Genomic DNA, 19,022 nt, shown 5'->3' on the forward strand with positions numbered 1-19,022 from the left:
GTGTCAACATTATTGAGCACATCTCTCAGCAGTAGGCCATAAAGACATGTAGGCCTACATACAAAAAATACAGTTTATTATTATTATCTGTTTATTCAGATAAATAGCGTCATGGGCAAGTTTATATTTACAGTAGAATTGCATGATTTGTTTTATTAAACTATCCATTGTCTTCGATTTTTTTTAAATCAGGAAATGGTAGGCAATATGTTTACACATTTGTTTCGTTGGAAAAAAAAAGATTTTTATTACAATAATAGCAATAATTGTAACGAAAATGTATTTCTTTGTGTGTGCCTTCTTGGATTTCTGCAGTCCAAACTACATTATGATCACCAACTCTTTATTCCTCTCTTCCACTGTAGATGTCAGCAGCGAATTGGTGGCATATGAAGAATGTTGTTTCTCAATAAATACCCTAAATAAACCTAAATGATATCTGACAGCATGAAAAACGGCTTGATGTGAAAACACGAAGATGCTTCAGTGGTCTTTTCTAGATCTCGGCCTGATTTTGGGCGTGTGCGTCCTGCTGCCCCTTGGCGACTGGAGCCATACAATTACGCACTATTTTAATTCACAGTATCATCATGATGTAGATACCAATCTGAGAGTTTTAATCCCTTGTTAAACTCTCTTTAACCTCTCTTTCTTCTTCTCCCCTCCGGGCTCTTGTCGTTTCTCTCTATACAGCTAGAGGACTGTCTCTGTTTCCATCTCAGGTTATGATTCCCTTTAGTCTCCTTTAGTCTCCTGACGAGGTTATTTAGTTAAAAACAGTCGCTCCATTGTCCTGCAGAGCCACTGAGCTTTTTGAAAGACAACTTCAATCACAAGCTGACGAGATAAGGACTGAAGTTGCAGTTTGGTTCCCTTTTCTTGATGTGAAACTGAATAAATGAAACTATGATTTCATTCTCGTTATTCCAAGAGAAATAATTTACTTTCTCTTATTCAAATTCCCCTAGAATAACTCTCCATATGGCTGAATAAACGTGCAGACGACGCGGTGCCATGGATGTCTGTCATTAGAGGTGTTGTGTTTGTTTTACAGGCTCGTGAGAAACAACATTAACAGCGTTTTAACTCGGTGGGATCCTGACACCCTGGTGTGACATCACGCGTGGATATACGAGCCCTGTTTCACTGTTTCACTGTTTCGCGCGCAGGGTGCAAGAAAGTCAAATCAACTCACTTCCCTGAAGAGTCAACTCGTTTTCATGCATGCAAAGAAGGTTAGCAGCACAAAGATCTTCTCTGCATGCTCTAAACGAGTTGGTTTTTATTTGATTCTACTCATTTTATGTGGCCAAGATATTCAGAGAGGCTCACCCTCTATTATGATGCTTTGATCTCATTTCATTTTCAAGATGGATTTCAAGATTTCAAGATTTCAAAAAAGAATTTCAAATTAATCTCAATAAGAATATAATTTATCCCAAAATTGTCAAAAAAGGATGCCTGACTTGAGATTGGTTTGTGTCATGATTTCAGATGTTTTAACTAATTTGAGCCTTACAGGATAACACATGAAATTATATTTTTAAGGGAAAGTCCTCCTTTAATGAAAAGCCTGATTCCCTTCCTGAGCTTGGAAATATTTCAAGAATCAGAATAATGTTTTATAGAATTGACTGAAGGTCAATGGTTTGGATCAAAATCTGAATTTACACCTTTCTACTTCCATTTTCTTCTACTTCTACTGTTCTATAACACATGAAATAAAGAGATTTATGAGGGAAATTCCTCCTTTCATGAAAAGCCTGATTCACTGTCTGAGCTTGCAAGGCGACAAGAATCACATTAATGTCTTATAGAATTGACTGAAGGTCAATGATTTGGACCAAAATCTGCTTTAATACCTGTCTATACTTCCCCTTTCTTCTACTTCTACTCTTCTATAACACATCAAATAAAGAGATCTATAAAAGAAATCCCTCCTTTAATGAAAAGCCTGATTCACTGCCTGAGCTTGGAAAAAAATGGACACAAGAATCATACTAAAGTTTTATAGAACTGAGTGAAGGTGAATGGTTTGGACTAAAATCTGCTTTTACACCTTTCTACTTTCACTTTCTTCTACTTGTACTCTTCTATAACATGTGCAATAAAGAGATTTTATAAGGGAAATTCCTCCTTCAATTAAAAGCCTGATTCATTGTCTGAGCTTGCAAGGCGACAAGATGTCTTATAGAATTGACTGAAGGTCAATGGTTTGGACCAAAATCTGCTTTTATACCTGTCTATACTACTAGTTTTATAAGGGAAATTCCTCCTTTAATGAAAATCCTGATTCACTGAGCTTGGAAACATTTGGCGACAAGAATCACATTAATGTCACATAATTGACTGAAGTGAATGGTTTGGACCAAAATTTGCTTTTACACCTTTCTTCCAGTTCCTTCTACTTCTACTCTTCTATAACACATTAGATAAAGATATTTAAAGGGGAAATTTCTCCTTTAATGAAAAGTCTGATTCGCTGCATGAGCTTGGAAACATTTGGTGACTAGAATCACATTAATGTCACATAATTGACTGAAGGTGAATGGTTTGGACTAAAATCTGCATTTACACCTATCTACTTCCACTCTCTTCTACTTCTACTCTCCTCTAACATGTGCAATTAAGAGATTTATAAGGGAAATTCCTCATTTAATGAAAAGCCAGATTCACAAACTGAGCTTTGAAAAAAAATTGGTGACAAGAATCACATTAATGTTTTATAGAATTGAGTGAAGGTGAATGGTTTGGACCAAAATCTGTTTTTACACCTTTTTACTTCCATTTTCTTCTACTTCTACTCTTCTATAACACATTAAATAAAGAGATTTAAAGGGGAAATTCATCCTTTAATGAAAAGCCTGATTCACTGCCTGAGCTTGGAAAAAAATTGGTGACAAGAATCATACTAATGTTTTATAGAATTGAGTGAAGGTGAATGGTTTGGACCAAAATCTGCTTTTACACCTTTCTACTTCCACTTTCTTCTACTTGCATCAAATAGTCCCCCAACCAGTAAAATGTTTTGCAACATATCTGGGGTCAAACTGCTGCTCAGGTGTAGTGTACCTGTAGTGACTGATTGCATGAAACCAGGCCCTGAATAGTAGAGGTGACCGGCTGCACCATATAGGCCCTGTATACTCAGTCTAATTAAAGCGGTGCTGTCGCTGGAGGTGAATGGAAAACAAGCCGTCTCCTTGACAAGTGTTTCCGTATACAGTCGCTCAGTGGGTGTAATGCCATCACAACACACGGTCAGTCATCCTGTCTTTTTTTTTTTTTTTTTTTTGCTAGAGGAGGAGTGCTCCTCTCTTTTCCATAAAAGCACACCTCCTCCTTCCTCTCCTCCTCCTCCTCCTCCTCCTCTTCCTCCAATAGCTGCAGGCCTCCGTCCTGCGCGCAGCCCCGGTTGGATAAAACCTGGCAGCTCACACACAACACAACACAACACACCAGCAGACCAGCCTCCTCCAACACAGCCGGGACACACACACACTCACCGTGTATTACACCACCAGAGAGTCCTCATCATCATCATTGTGGATAATATCAGAATATCTGCTGGGGGACGTTTTTATTTGCAGCTTCGTCGTTGAAAGGTAAGCTCTCACTGTCTATATGTGGTGGTTGTTATGTGATGATGATGTGTGACTGGCTGTATGTCGGTCCGCAGTCCTGACAACACAGCGAGGTGTAAAACGGAGCAGAGGAGGCTTCAATTACCCTAAAAAACACTCCGCAAGACGCACAAGACGCACAAGACGCACAAGACGCACCGTAATGTCGCTCTGCTTTGGGGGTAGAATAATGAAGCATCATAATAAAGAGTTTATTGTAGTGATGGTGGAAAACCTGGTGTGTGTGACCCAGGTGCAGTTAAGCGGAAAGTTTTTTGAAGAGCAATAATAATCATATAAAAAGCCGTCGCTGCACAAAAAGAGCTGAACAAATTGTGGTGAATTCTCCAGGATTGAATCGCAGTTTGTGTTTTATTAGTGTTCAGCTTCATGCATGATCCTTATAATGAACCTTGGGCCCAAATTAGAGGCGTTAAACTGCAGTTTATATAATTTCTGTCTTCTGTTGCAGGCGAATTAAACTGGACTAAATTTGTCTAAAAAGACAACAACAACAAAAACAGTAAAAATGTTGTAATGTTCTTTCAGAGAAACTGTTAATCAGTTGATTAATACAAAGCAATTTTTAATAATTCACAGAAACTGTCAAATAGAAAACACAAAAAAAGAGAACTAGACAAATGTTAAAATGCAAAACGTCACTTTAAAGGAACTAAAATGTCTACAAATCCTGCAGGAAGTTAAAATGTTCATGCAAAATTACAAGCTAAGGAAAATGTATCCTCATTATTAACAAAAACAATTAATAATAATAAGTAACAATTGTTATATACTAGTATTAACATTTTAAAGGTTACTGTATTCACCAAGAGCCACGCAGTTACACTTAAAAATCATTGAAATGTAAATTCGTTAATTACAATCTTTCCTTGTTTTTTATGTCCCAAAAACCAACTGATTCCATCAATAAGGGATATATTAATTACTGAGATTTATATTGTTTATTATAACAATTAATAATTATATGATTTTGCTATTTTTATTTCAGACAATCAAGAAGTAAAATTTATGACATACCCCACATTTTAAATAATGTGTAATATTTAAATATGATTCTAACCAGCTGCTTTTATTTTTTTGTATTTTTCCAATGTAATTTGGAATTATATTTAGTTTTTTGGAGATTTACTTCAACTCACAACTTGCAGACGCTCATGCTCAATTAAAAAGAAAACACATTCAACAAAAAGTTACACTACATTTTAAAATGCACTTTCAAATAGATTTTAGATTTAGATTTTATTTGTTCACGCATGTAAAAAAGGTGCAAGTTACATATATATATAATATTACATAAACAAGAACAAATGTGATGGGCTTGATTAGGGCACTCTCCAGTGCATACCTTAATCAATTATAAAAAGAGAATAAAATATTAAAAAAGATGGTAAAGAGAGAGAAAAGAAAAAAATTGAAAATAAGAAAATAATAAATTGATTAAAAAAATATTTACCAGTTAAGTTAATCCACACACAAACATCAAAAGACAAAAAGCTAATCAAACCTGGCAATACCCAGTAGGCAGTAATATAAATTTGACTCAACTTACTGATGTGGTCACTCATCATATTGGACAGATATCTAACAGTGTGTGACAGTCTGCTAATTATTTGGTTAATTTTAAAGTGTCCACCCAGCAGGACATGACAACACCTGACACGCTTAAATGGCATTAAAACACTTCCACACGGTCACATGAACTCTCTATTCTTTCACACTCGTGGCCTGTATTAATTTGTATTTCAATAGTTGTAGTTGATGTAAATGAACAGCAGTCCTATCACTAATGAAGGTGCTTATTTTATATAATATATCACATCATGTTTTGCTGTTTTTGGAGCTGGAAGTTGGAGTGAAGAGGTGAGCATCAGCTGAGCAGATGGAGTCTGTAAACATGTCTCACATATGGGCAATAACTGCTGCCAGCGAGCACGTTTACAGCACATTTAGCATCTTTTAGTTAAGAGTTGACTTCTCATAATTTGTCACATCAGCATTTCTTCTTTCTTATTTGTTTTTAATGTCATTTCTGTTCAACAAATCAGAGATGAAGCATCCACTTGTTAAGAAAAGTCCTTAAATTCATGTTCACTTGATGCATCGTAGTGATTTCAGGTTAATTTTGTTTAATAGTAATTTAGTTTGAAATAAGGTGAAATAATCAGTCATTTAAACACAGTCCTGAAGAGTGATTCTCTCTCCTCAAACTTTACTTGTTTTCTACTTACGCCAAATCTCCTCTACATCATAAAAACTCCTCCATTTTTTTGTTAAAAACCCCAAAATAATAATATTAAAACACTCTCTGGTTCTAATAATTATGGGGTGATTAATGAGAGCATCAATCCTGATTACAAAGCGGTTAATGAAGGGAAATTTTATGTATAACAGGAGCAGCCATCTGGTTTGGCCGAAGGGGAAGAAGATCTCTCATGTTTTGCAAACACTGATGATTAAATTATAGTATTTTTTACACAAATACAGATACACAGGCCTGTTCTATATAGACTTAAAGGTAGACTACAGAAAGACAAACATGTGCAGGTGATTTGAAGACAATATTCAGAGAGACACACCACCAGCTGAGTATCTGAGCTCAGAGGCATCCCACATGACAAACAGCCAGTTTGATAAACCACTGTCCTCCTGCAGCGCGTGGTCGACAGTGCGCTCAGGAGCACACTCATGCCAGACGAGGCAGGACGGGGAGTAAAAACACTTTAACTGGGACAGCGTGGAGCCGACCGTCACGTTCAGCTGGTGGAGCGAGGACCAAAAACTCAGGGAAATGTCCAACAACGGAAGAGGTAAATACACAACACAAGAAGTTGGCCTCCAGAGTTTAGCTGAACAGATTTGGCATTTCCTGACTTGTGATCATATTAATAACCCCTGAACATTCACTTTCCACTTTTATTTCCCCTTATGTAGCTGGAAGTTTGAAATAACAAATCCCCTATTTAGTATTCATAAGCAGCATACAGACCTTTAATAACACACAAATGATGTAGTTGTAAGCAGATATAGGTCTTTATGTATGTATTTGTCAACAACTATAACTATATAAGTAGAGACTCCTGTATAAACAGATAATGCATGACAATATAGTCAAAATATGTCTTCATGGGAGAAGTAATAATTGTTGACAATACTTTACATTCATTTAAACTCACCCAAAATGTCCTTAAATCTGCTGACAACTACATTTCAGTGAGTTATAAACCATTTATTAAATGTTTACTGCTTATAAATGGTAAATAAGGGGACTTGAAGTTACTATATTTGGTATCGGCTTGTTCCAGCTCTTTATTGAACCTATATGATGATTTATACACATTTACCCAACATTCAGCCTGACATCTTTAGGATCTCCACTAGAATTTAAGGTGAAGTTATGTGGGTTTGAACCTACAGCAGCAGCTCAGTCACATTCAGGCCTACAGTAGGATGCAGAGAGGTGTCTCCTTGTCTGCTCACTGTAATCCTTGAAGGAGAGAATTGATATTTTCCTCTGGTAGTTGTGCAGGATGTTGAGGAAGTTAATTGGTTGGCACTTAAAGCTGTCAAGATGTACATTTAGAACCAGTCTTCTCCTGGTCAGAGACACTTCAGCTGGGTCAATTATGGAGCAGCAGGAGGCTAACCATGGCTTCTATCTATCTATCTATCTATCTATCTTTGTTTTTTGGGTGTGCACGCCGTGTCAGTGCACAGTGCGCGCCCACGTGCGCGTGCTCGCCGCCCCCCGGGTCTGCTCGGCTTTAATATCCTGCAGGTTGATGAAGCTTGGCGGGGAGATTTTTTTCCACACTCCGCTGGCAGCGTTAATAGAGGCTCCCTCCCTCCCTTCCTCCTCTTCCTCCCTCCCTCCTCCTCCTCCTCCTCCTCATCTTCCTCCCTCCTCCTCCTCCTCTCCTCATCCGGACGCTGTTTGATGTGGAAATGAAAGCTGGGAAAAGGCTGAGAGGGAAAAAAAGAAAAAAGAAGAAGAAACGTTTCAATGGGTTAAATTAAAAGCAATGGTGTTCTTGCAAAGTCACCACCGTGCAGTCTATAGAGAGGATAGTGGAGGCTGCTGGTTGAACCTTTGTCTGCTGCTGGTTACTGGGGAAAACCAGTTGTGATGGTGGTGGAGGTTGTTGTTTAGCTTTGACACATCTGTGAGGTTTATTTAGATCAATGCACGTTGATATTTATCACAATCAAATATAATGACAGTGTCAGTTTTATTTTTTTTGCAGTTATTCACTGATCTCACAATATTTTCAGCATGTGTACAAATGCACACTAGTATCAAAAAAACATGACATTAGAAATAAGAACATTTCAGCTTCAGATGCAGTAAATTATAATTAATAATACGGATAGTCAAAAAAAAAGATAACTTGTGTTGTAAAAAGCATATTTACTTTAAATGTACATAAATAAAAAAAATAATAAGCAATGTACCATAATTTTCTTATATATTCCTCTGGAAATATCAAGTATAATGTAATAATAATAAAATACATAAATAGTAATACAGACAATTTTATATTTCATACGAAAAATGCAAACAAAAAAATACATATAAAAAGACAGAAAATAATACACAAAAAACTTATGGAGTGTGACAACTTTAAATGTATGATAGTGTCCGCAAATGAGGGGAATCACCACACAGACTGTATTCTTTACTAAATGACATGTTTCCTGATCACAGGCACCTTCACTGATGCCCACTGAGCCTCATGTTACAAATTAGTGGCAGTATAAATGAGAATTGTGAGAATAAGCCTGCAGGTATTATTATTATTTATAAAGAGGTGATTATCCTGGAAGTAAATAAATAATCATCAATTTGAGCTTTGCTGCTGGGTAAAGTTAAATAGTGGCATAATATAATAATTTAATAAGCATTTTAGTGAATATTTGATATAATCGTTCTAGACCCAAATAAAAAAGTGCCAGTGTGTTGAAAGCAGACTTCTCAAACTTCAACTCGATCCAACTTTATTGGCCAATTCACCTTAAATCTCTCCTTTATAAATACGTGTGAATAAATCAACCCTGAACTATTATTACACATTACTCACAGCCTCCCTGTTTACTCACTGCCTTCATCTTCTCCTTGTGTCCTCGACTTTTAGAATGTAAAACTTCATTACGCTCCTGACAACGCCGCCGCTGCTACAGTTATTTATTACAGTGTGAGACACAGCTAATCTCCAGCCTGTTAAAGAATGACTGATAAATGTTGCAGGTCATTGTAAAAGAGGGACAATACATACATATAATATTCAGTTTGAGAAAATGAAATTATATTCTCTTGTACTGTTTTTGATCAAATTCCTGAGGCTACAACAAGTAACACTATGATTTCCTAAGCTTTTTTCTCTTTTATGCTTATTTTTTGACAGCTACTTTTTCATTATCACTTGCAACTAAGACTGCAACTAACCATTATTTTCATTATCAATTAATCTGTCAATTATTATCTCGATTAATCGATTAGTTGTTTGGTCTATAAAATGTTAGAAAATGGTGAAAAAATGTCAATCAGTGTTTCCCAAAGCCCAAGATGACGTTCTCAAATGTCTTGTTTTGTCCACAACTCAAAGATATTCAGTTTACTGTCATAGAGGAGTAAAGAAACCAGAAAATATTCACATTTAAGAAGCTGGAATCAGAGAATTTGGACTTGTTTTTCTTAAAAAATTACTCAAACCGATTAATCAATTATCAAAATAGTTAGTGATTAATTCAAAAGTTGACATTAGCTCTACTTGCAACATTAAATTAGGTGATGAACATGCAGTTTTATATAAACAAAAACTCAGCGAATGTGTGTGTTTGTGTGATTTATCCATAGTCAATGAATGTGGAGATGATTTTGACCTTGGGGGGACAGCTTTGACGGATCTAAATCGCAGTCCTTGGTTTAGTTTCAAGGCTAAAATATTGTCTCAGGTGTCAGTAGGGTCCCCAAAAGAGTGTGTCTGTGTGTCCAGGTGTGTGTGTGTGTGCGTGACCTTGTATTGCGATGACGTTGGCATGTCTCAGATCTCAGGTTCACGACATTTATGAGTGTTCATCCCCCCTCCTCCCCCAGGTCATGGGGGTCTTAACCAACTAGGTGGAATGTTTGTTAATGGACGTCCACTCCCGGAGGTGATCCGGCAACGCATCGTGGACATGGCCCACCAGGGGGTCCGGCCCTGCGACATCTCCCGGCAGCTCAGAGTCAGCCACGGCTGCGTCAGCAAGATCCTGGGACGGTATGAGCAACTTCCTGTTATTGTTAACCGGCCTGGTCGTGCTCTTTGACCCCTGAGAGTCTGTTTACTTATCAGGAACACTTTGACTCATCTCTCCTCCAGCTACTACGAGACAGGCAGCATCAAGCCCGGCGTGATCGGCGGCTCTAAGCCCAAAGTGGCCACCCCGAAGGTGGTGGATAAGATCGCAGAGTACAAGAGGCAGAATCCCACCATGTTCGCCTGGGAAATCAGGGACAGGCTGCTGGCGGAGGGGGTGTGTGACAGCGACACGGTGCCCAGCGTGAGCTCCATTAACAGGTGACAAAGTGAATTATGAATGAAATCATGTTAGAGATATGCCACTGTGGCTCAGCGGCATGTAGTGCGTTATTGAGGTTATGAACTAAAGAGCTTCTTTCAACCCCCCTATGCTATCGTTATGGCAATGCTTACACCCACCAAACAACATTTACACAAAAATGAGACATTATTGCTCACTCAGTTTCTTCTTTTTGTTTCAGAATAATTCGAACAAAGGTCCAACAGCCGTTCAATCTGCCTCTGGATGGAAAATGCCTGAGTCCAGGACAAACCTTGAGTAAGTCTTTACCATTACCACACTGGAGGCTGTATCACCATCCATATCACCAAGCATTATCATGTGATGGTGAAGGATTAAGGTTAAAGATATAGAGTGTGCTCATTACTGTGTAGGATTAAGCTCGTGACCTTGTGTCAACAGGACCATAGTGAGATGTACAGTATCATTTCCGCTCTCCGTCTCAAATCTGTCTGTCTTTGTTTTTCTCTCTTGTTAGTCCCGAGTTCAGCGGTCACCCCTCCCGAGTCTCCACAGTCTGACTCTCTTGGCTCCACCTACTCCATCAGCGGCTTGTTGGGGATCCCCCAACCCAGCGCCGAGGGCAAGAGGAGCCATGATGACAGTAAGAATTAGGGCAAATGAAGGAGACACCACACCATTGGCATCAGTGTGAAAGATGGAAGAGTTAGTTTTCTGCTAGTTTTTGGAGCAACATACTGGAGTAATTTCCAAATACAAACAATTACAATCGGCAACTTTTATAGATTAAAGTTGCTATCGATAACATTGATAACATTCTTCCTCCCCCGTTCCATTGCATTTACTTCATAACAAGTCGTTGCCAGGCAATTACCATCAATTTCAGCCATTTATACATTTTTCCACACTAACTGAAGACCCAGAGATACCACGTGATACCAACGTCGTTTTTACTATCGGCTCACAAGACTTGTTAGAAGTGGGAACCAAACGTTAGATATCTTCCACAGAGATAAACAAAACATTCAATTTGGACCCGCCAACATTTTATAAATGATTAATTCACAATCATCATTTTTTTCAAGAAAAGCCATACTTTTATTTGACACCTTTCTAAAAGCTGTGTGGATGTTTTTGTTTTTTTGTTTTTCTAATATTCGTCAACATAAAAATGTTATCAATAAAACCTTTAATGTTTAGTTTCTGTGTATTAGCATCCGGCCTGAAGTCATTCACTCTCAAATATCATGTCTCAAAAAGCTGAAAAACATCCATTAATCCTCAAATTGCTTTATTTAATAACTTATTTGACCTTTCTTTTACCTGAAATTCATTAAGAATAAGTTTTTCTGTCACAAGGGAGAACGGGGCAAAGAAAAAGGCACCAAACAAAGAGCGATGAAGTGTTTAATAAAGATTCAGTTAAATCGAATTCAAAATACTTTGTCCGTCCCTTAAAGGGCAATTTGAGGCGTGCTCGTATTGCAAGCATAAAAAAACAACACAATTTATTCACACCCTTTCTTCTATATTGTCCTCTTATGGTTTAATGGTTGAGGGACATTTTAGCATTTTAACATTTGAATAATGAATAGTTTGAGCACAGATTTCTTTGTACTTTTTATATAATTTGCCTGAGGAATTTTAAATCCCACAAATGTGGGAGTGAAACAAAATTAGTGCACACGTAAACATCTTTTTCACACCATCTTCTTCTCAGGTGATCAGGAGAGTTGTCGGCACAGCGTGGACTCTCAGGGCAGCGGAGGTGTCCCGAGGAAACAGATGAGAGTGGATCACTTCTCCGCAGCCTCGCAACATCTGGACTGTGGGTTCGATCGTCACCACTATCCCCCGGACTCATTCGGCTCCGCCTCCAGCAGCAAGACGGAGCAGGTAAAAACAAGTCTCACGTTCAATAAACACACGTTTATAAGGAGTTAATGCCTTAAATGCAACTATACTTTGCTTATTTTCTTTCCGTTTCATTTGAAACCGTTTATTGAAAAATACAATTCTGCCTTTGCTTTTTGACTTGCACACATGCATATTTGCTGCTTCTCATGCATAAGCACACTTTACACCAATAGCTAATCCCTGTTCATCATCCGCAGACTTTGTACCCGCTGTCCCTCATCAATGGCAGTCTAGACGAGGCCAAGACCAGCCTCTCAACATCCAGCTCCGCCATTGGACGGAATCTGACGGCGCACCAGGGCTACGCCATGGTGACCGGTGAGACTCTTAATGTTAGACAATGACCTTTAACCCACAACAAACACACGCTGACTCTTTCCATCAGCATGTTGCACAACCAGCGTCCTGAAGCCGCTCACTCTTTGTTTTGTTTTTGACATTTCACTCTTAAGTTTGTCTCGTGTTCACCATTCGTTTTCATTTTCTCACCCGCCTGCACGCTGACTGTCACCACCACCACCACCACCACCACCACCTCAGAGCCCCTACAGCCCCTGCCGCTCTGTCTAAAACAGGAAATGTCCCCAGAAGTGACCAGCACGAGCCCCTCCCCAAACATGGCGGCGTCCAACATGGCGTTCGTGGAGCTGCAGGCGCTGCAGAAGCCCATTTCTGTCAGCAGCAGCTGCAGCCACTCCAACCATTTCCCCAACGCCTTCAACTCATTCTCCCATCATGCACCGGTGTACGGGCAGTTCAGCAGTCAGTCTATCATCTCAGGTAATGCAGGCATCCATCTCATTCATGTTCACACTCATTTGTGCAGTATAACTTCTCGCAGGGGGCAATTAGTGTATGTTTATTTTCATTATTGATTAAAGATAGGGTTGGTAATCTTAAGAAACTAGCAAGAGTACACTAGATTTTAAGAATTATCCAACCCAAAAACCGAGCACAGTGTTGCCAACTCTTTTCCAATGAAAGTAGCTAGCAGCACGAGCTCTAAAGTCGTTAAATCTGGCAAGAAAATCGGCAATTGGACGGGTTCTTACAGTCCTGTGACAACCTCAGCAAACGTATTTCTTTTCTTTTTTTGTCAGAGCATTTGATTTATTGATTGCTGTCGGGATGTAAAGAGATTTTCAACAAATATATACAATATATATATATATAACAAATATTACAAAATAGTTTTTGAAGAAGATTACCAACTCTAGATTTAATCTGCCGTTTATTTGATTCCAATTAATAGTTTGGTCTATAGATTGTCAGAAAATAGTGAAAAACACTGAACGGTTTGTAAAACCCTTCCTCTTCAGATGTCTTGTTTTGTTTAGAACTCCAAATCACTCAATTTACTATCATACAAGACAAAGAAAACCAGAAAATTTGGGGCATTTTTCCTTACAGAAATAACTTAAAGGCAGGGCGGGTGATTTTGAGCAAGTAGCAAGAGTATCCCACACATCCAAGTATTTTTCCTTAAAAAAAAAGAAACTTAAATGACAACGTGATCCGATGAGAGGACAGAGGGTGTCGTATCCTGAACAGATTGTAAAGCCCCCTGAGGCAAATTTGTGATATGTGATTTTGGGCTATACAAATAAAATTATCCTGTCGCTGTATATGGTGCCTTCAAATGGAGTTGTGTTTACCTTGTTAACGACAAGAGTCCATATGAACGCTGCCTCTTGTGGTATTCACGTAAGTGGAAAGTTTCTGAAAGCTCCGAGGTCACAAGTTGTGACGTGCATAAAATGTTAATACATTTTTATTTTAGTGGTGTATTTTGTTTTAACGCACGATTTAACCACTTGAATGCCAAGCATATCGTGTACACGACTTCCCACGTTGTAAACACAAGCTCACGAGTTTCATTTGAAGGCACCAAAATAGCAACTTAACCTGATGTTAAAGGTGTGTGTTTTGGTGTTTTTAGGGCGTGACATGGTGAGCTCCACCCTGCCGGGTTACCCACCTCACATCCCCTCCGCTGCCCAGTCAGGGTACTCCTCCTCGGCCATCACGGGCATGGTAGCAGGTAATGGATTTTTCTTTTAAAGCTTGTTTTTTTTACCCACAATTCAGGAGAATTAGGTGGAAAATAAAAAGCACCAAATTTGTCAGACGGGCGGGAAGAGACGGAGTAAAGAGAGAGAGAGGCTTGTAGATTAACAGGAAGACAGGCTCAGTCAATGAGTAGTCTTGCCAGGGTGGTGAACTGTGTGTGTGTGTGTGTGTGTGGGTGTGTGTGTGTGTGTGTGTGCGGGTGCACGTGGGCCCAGGGGGTATACAGGGAACAGGCTGGGGGTTCCACCCTGCTGCCCACACCCCCCACCCAGACACCTCTGACCACACATCACCATGGGAACCAGGGGGCCCAAGAGGGAGACGCAGGGTGGGCGGAGGGGGTGTAAAGTCTGGGTATGAGCGAAGAGGAGGAGGTCTTTGTGGTGTGTGTGTGTGTGTGTGTGTGTGTGTGTGTACGTGTGTACGTCAGGATGCCTGCATACGACCAGAGCGTAGTGTGTGTGTGTGTGATGTGCCTTTTTTATTTGAAGTCTGCCCTCCGAAGCGCGAAATGAGAGGGTCTGATTTATTATTTTTCTGGTGGGCTCGCTGTGAGGAAGCGTTGATACACAATTACTGAGTGAAAGGGGGGGGTTAGGACAGGAGGAGGAGGAGGAGGTGGAGGAGGTGGATGGGGGGGGGGTGTAGGGATTCATTCCAGCCAACATAATTACCAATTAGATATTAAAAAAGAAAGAAAGAGGCTAAAGCAGGAAGTGTAGGACGGAGAGGAGGAGCGATGCGAGGGGCCGAGCGCTGAGGAGAGAGGGCGTAGCTGCATGCACCACTGGGTCGAGGGATTTCACCCTCAGCCATCCACCTGCACCACAGATTAATGGTTTACAGGCTGCACTAACTGTTGGTGAATTATGAGCTAAGCCTGAGCAGACGCTGGCACACACACACACACACACACACACACACACACACAACCCAACGGCGACATCTTAGCTTTGCCTTTTAATAACGATCTTTGTTTTATCTGCTGTTTGATGAAGTTTTGTTTCCTGTCTCGCAGCAGGAACAGACTACTCGGGTCAGACCTACAGCCATTCACCCTACACCTACAGCGAAGCCTGGAGGTTCACCAACTCCAGCATACTGGGTGAGTGAGGACACACTGGGAGTACTGGTTTACAACCTCATGCCACCCTGCACACTACCTCTGAATATATTTACTATAAGATAATTATTCTGATCTCCACAATAAAAGACAAACTATATTATACCAGTGAATTCAACTCATAAAACTCACTTCTACTGACTTTGTGATTCACAAACATTCCATCATGACTAGAATTTGAATAAACGGCCGCAGGAAAGAGGAGAAACTCACCAGGAAGTGGTGTGCAAACGGCCTCCTCTTACAAAAAAATAAGTATACTTCAAGTTTATTTTACAAAATAAACTTAAGTATAGTTCAAGCATATTCCCAAGTATACTTTATGTAATAAGTATACTAATATCAATTTACTAATAGTACTACTACTTCAATACATCTTGGGCCTCTAATTGGCTTACTTTTCAGTTTATAAAAGTATACTTTTAAGTATACTTTAAATGTAAGAGTAGTAAACTTTTGAGTACACAACTAGTTTACATCCAAGTTGTATTTTGTACTGCAACTATAATATGAACGATACTACAAGTGAACTTATAGGTATACTGTTTACTAGTTATATACTTGTAGCCCACTTTTTAGATTATGAAAGTACACTTAAAAATATAATCTCAGTAAACAGTAATAGATACTACTGCAAGTATACTTGTACGTTTTATTTAAGATAACTTATAGTACTTAGCCAAATATACTTATACTTTTCAGTATAAGCCAAGTATATTTAGTATCATTTCGTTAAGTATATCTCTGATAAGTACATAACAAGCATACTTGAATACACTTGTTTTTTGTACAAGTCAGTCACATGTCATATAAAACTATTAGGTACATTACTAACAAGGATTTACTGAAGGCTTATTATTCCAATTTTTTGTTATTTTTCACTTTGGAAACCTCTTTTGCAGCATAAAACGTTGCAGGTCAACCAACAGAAAATAAAACTAAAAAGCCCAAAATAAACAAAGAAAGGAGTCATTTACCAAATTTACAATCTGCTACTCAATTTAAGTTCCCTTTACAGACTATTCCAGAAAATATGAGAGCAGTCTTTCCCATCTCACACATCACATTCACACACTGTTTCATGTACATTTATTCATTGGGCAGACCCTTTTGTCCAAAAACAACATGGTTCAATCCAAATGAGACGCCTTTAAAAATAACAACAATCAGTTGTTCTTGATTTCGGGAACACACAGCAGCAGTGGTGCAACGGTTTAACAAGGCCACGGTTCAGTTTGTAATGCGTTTTTTGGGTTTCGGTTTGGTTTGCACACACGGGAGAGGGATAACAATCATTTCTGTGTTTGAACTCCAAAATATATAAATAGATGATTGATAGTTATGAATTTTACAGTATTTCTATATAATATGAAGCCAAAACATATATAATAAGGCAAGAAAAAAGGCAGAATACTTAATGATCAAGTAGGCCTATATGTTCAGATAATTGCATCTTCTATGTCTCCGGCAACTCAGCAAATAATTAGCAGGCCTGCAACGGTTCAAGGTTCTTTATTTGTCATATGTCAATTCCAGCAAAGCAGCCATTGGCAATGAAAATCTTTGGTCTCAGGTTCCTTCAACAATGCTCTTAAAATATGTATATATAAAAGGGGAAATCACACAAGTAAAAGCAAAATGATAATCTCAGGCATTATGCAGCTAAAATAAATATCAACATAAGTAAATATAAAATAGCATAAATGTAAATTTGTAATTTAGTTGAAGACAATATTTCAGATGGAAAAACTGAATGTAAACAGTATGTAGTGTGGATATGCATGATGAAAAGTAATATATGTATACAGAAGTGTAGACAGGAATGTAGTATGTAATAATGAGAAGTACCAGGATATAATACACAGAGGTGTAGACAGGAATGTAGTATGTAATAATGAGAAGTAATACAATATAATATACACAGAGGTGTAGACAGGAATGTAGTATGTAAAAATGAGAAGTACTAGGATATAATACACAGAGGTGTACACAGGAATGTCATAGGTATTTGATAGTGGTACAACGGTTCAACAAGCTTACGTTTCGGTTTGTACCGTCATTGAATGGTTTGGTTTTGCATCCCTACACAGCAGATATGTGTCTTTTAGTCTGAGATAATGATGGTAAGATGTCACTAGCAGAGATATAGGGATACAGTTAAAAACTGGGGTTCAAAATCATACAAACAAAAATGCAAGGCAAGTTAAAAAAAGAGATGGTTTATAACCCTGTCTTTGCTCTCAGACATCAGACTGGTTTACATGAGCCTATAGAAGCTTGTTTTCCGAAGAACAATCAACCTGGTTAGAAAAGGAAAGTCCTGCATTTCTCTGTGATTATTCCTTAAGAGTCATGAGAGGGTTTAGGACTCAATTCACTCGCAGGACAAACAGTCCAAAAGCAGCTCAGACTTTCAACCATCTGCTGTAAAACCTCAGTTAAGATGGATAAAGAAAGTCTGATCCACTATCACCAACACCTCCCAGCTCTGAAGGCCTCCATCTGTGTCTCCCCCCACAGGTTCACCCTATTACTACAGCACGGCCTCCCGCACCGCTCCACCGTCTTCAGCCGCCTACGACCACCTCTAGTACCCCCCCACTGACTCCACCCGGACCAGGACTGGAGGACTCATCATCAGCTTGATTACGGACCAAGGCATGAAAGTCAAAACTGGATGTGAACTTGAGACTTTACACTTTTTTTTTTTTTTTTTTTACCACACCTACTCATGTGTTATTTATTTGTCATTACTGATACCGTTGCCCAGGGTGACTCATGCACGTTTACACATTGCTAAAACTCCTGTTTCCAGAGCCTGACGTCTCACATTAAGGTGCATACTTTCAGTATGGAGCTCTTTAACGCTGTTTGGGCCAAAGACCTTTCTTTTCCTCGCACATCTGCAACGTGACACCACTGCTCCAGTGATATGCAACCCCTTTCTACTGAACTATGCCTGCTTTTGTTTACAATTCTTTCTGTCCTATCATCACAAATTGATTACTTTTTCTTGATCTGCTTGCAAATTAATTTCTATGACTTGTTTTCACTGTAAATTCAGAGCATTTTTCCTGTAGTGAAAAGGGTGACACATTCAATCACAATTACAACAAAATGCCCACATATGCCCCTCAAAGACAATTAATGTATTTGTCTAGCAATATGTACATATTGTAAATGATTAATTACTGAATGGGGAAGTGATGCAATTTGACTCAGAGAAGATGATGAGGGAGGGGGATGATGGTGATTTGGCTACAAAAACCAACAAGGCTTGAAATACATTTGTTTTGCTTCAGATAAATTTAGTTTGTTGTCATGCTGATGTTCTGATGTTTGGTAAGAACTGTGACTATTTTTTCTTATACTGTTATTAATATTATTGCAGATGTAAATAATGAATTTCTAAAGAATTATTTTAATTAAAGCATGACAAATTTACTGTTGTTTTTACTGTTGTCTTTTTTTAAAGGGTGTCTTTGATTTTTTCCAAACTATAAGATAATAACATTATTATTAATATAAATGATGTGTTCTGTAATTAATACTTAAGTGTGGAGCTAACAGTACTAATATTTTGATATGTTACTTATCTCACAACAAGGCAGCTGAGGTTGTTTAGAGTGCTCTAGTTTTTTATTATTATTATTATTATTATTATTATTATTATTATTAATAAGAGTATTTGATTTTAGATATCTGCTTTTATTATTATTATTATTTAT

The 19,022-nt window shown here is 38.5% G+C and overlaps 1 protein-coding gene across 4 annotated transcripts; it reads left to right on the top strand.

The window, feature by feature from the left end:
* The first annotated feature begins 3,033 nt into the window (after window positions 1-3,033).
* On the top strand, window positions 3,034-18,803 carry pax8 (paired box 8). 4 transcript variants are annotated; one of them, XM_037752287.1, is made up of 12 exons: window positions 3,034-3,605; window positions 6,297-6,451; window positions 9,760-9,901; window positions 10,004-10,201; window positions 10,405-10,481; window positions 10,702-10,827; window positions 11,905-12,080; window positions 12,299-12,419; window positions 12,642-12,881; window positions 14,041-14,142; window positions 15,190-15,276; window positions 17,815-18,803. In XM_037752287.1, exons 2-12 carry the CDS (start codon window positions 6,433-6,435, stop codon window positions 17,883-17,885), a joined length of 1,359 nt encoding a protein of 452 aa, XP_037608215.1. In that variant the 5' UTR covers window positions 3,034-3,605; window positions 6,297-6,432; the 3' UTR covers window positions 17,886-18,803. The 4 variants fall into 4 exon arrangements, with proteins under 4 accessions (XP_037608215.1, XP_037608214.1, XP_037608216.1 ...); XM_037752286.1 differs by having other exon boundaries at window positions 9,736-9,901; window positions 17,815-18,802; XM_037752288.1 differs by lacking the exon at window positions 6,297-6,451 and having other exon boundaries at window positions 9,736-9,901.
* Window positions 18,804-19,022: the final 219 nt, after the last annotated feature.

Source organism: Sebastes umbrosus, chromosome 19, assembly GCF_015220745.1.
Source record: "Sebastes umbrosus isolate fSebUmb1 chromosome 19, fSebUmb1.pri, whole genome shotgun sequence".
Lineage (NCBI taxonomy): Eukaryota > Metazoa > Chordata > Actinopteri > Perciformes > Sebastidae > Sebastes > Sebastes umbrosus.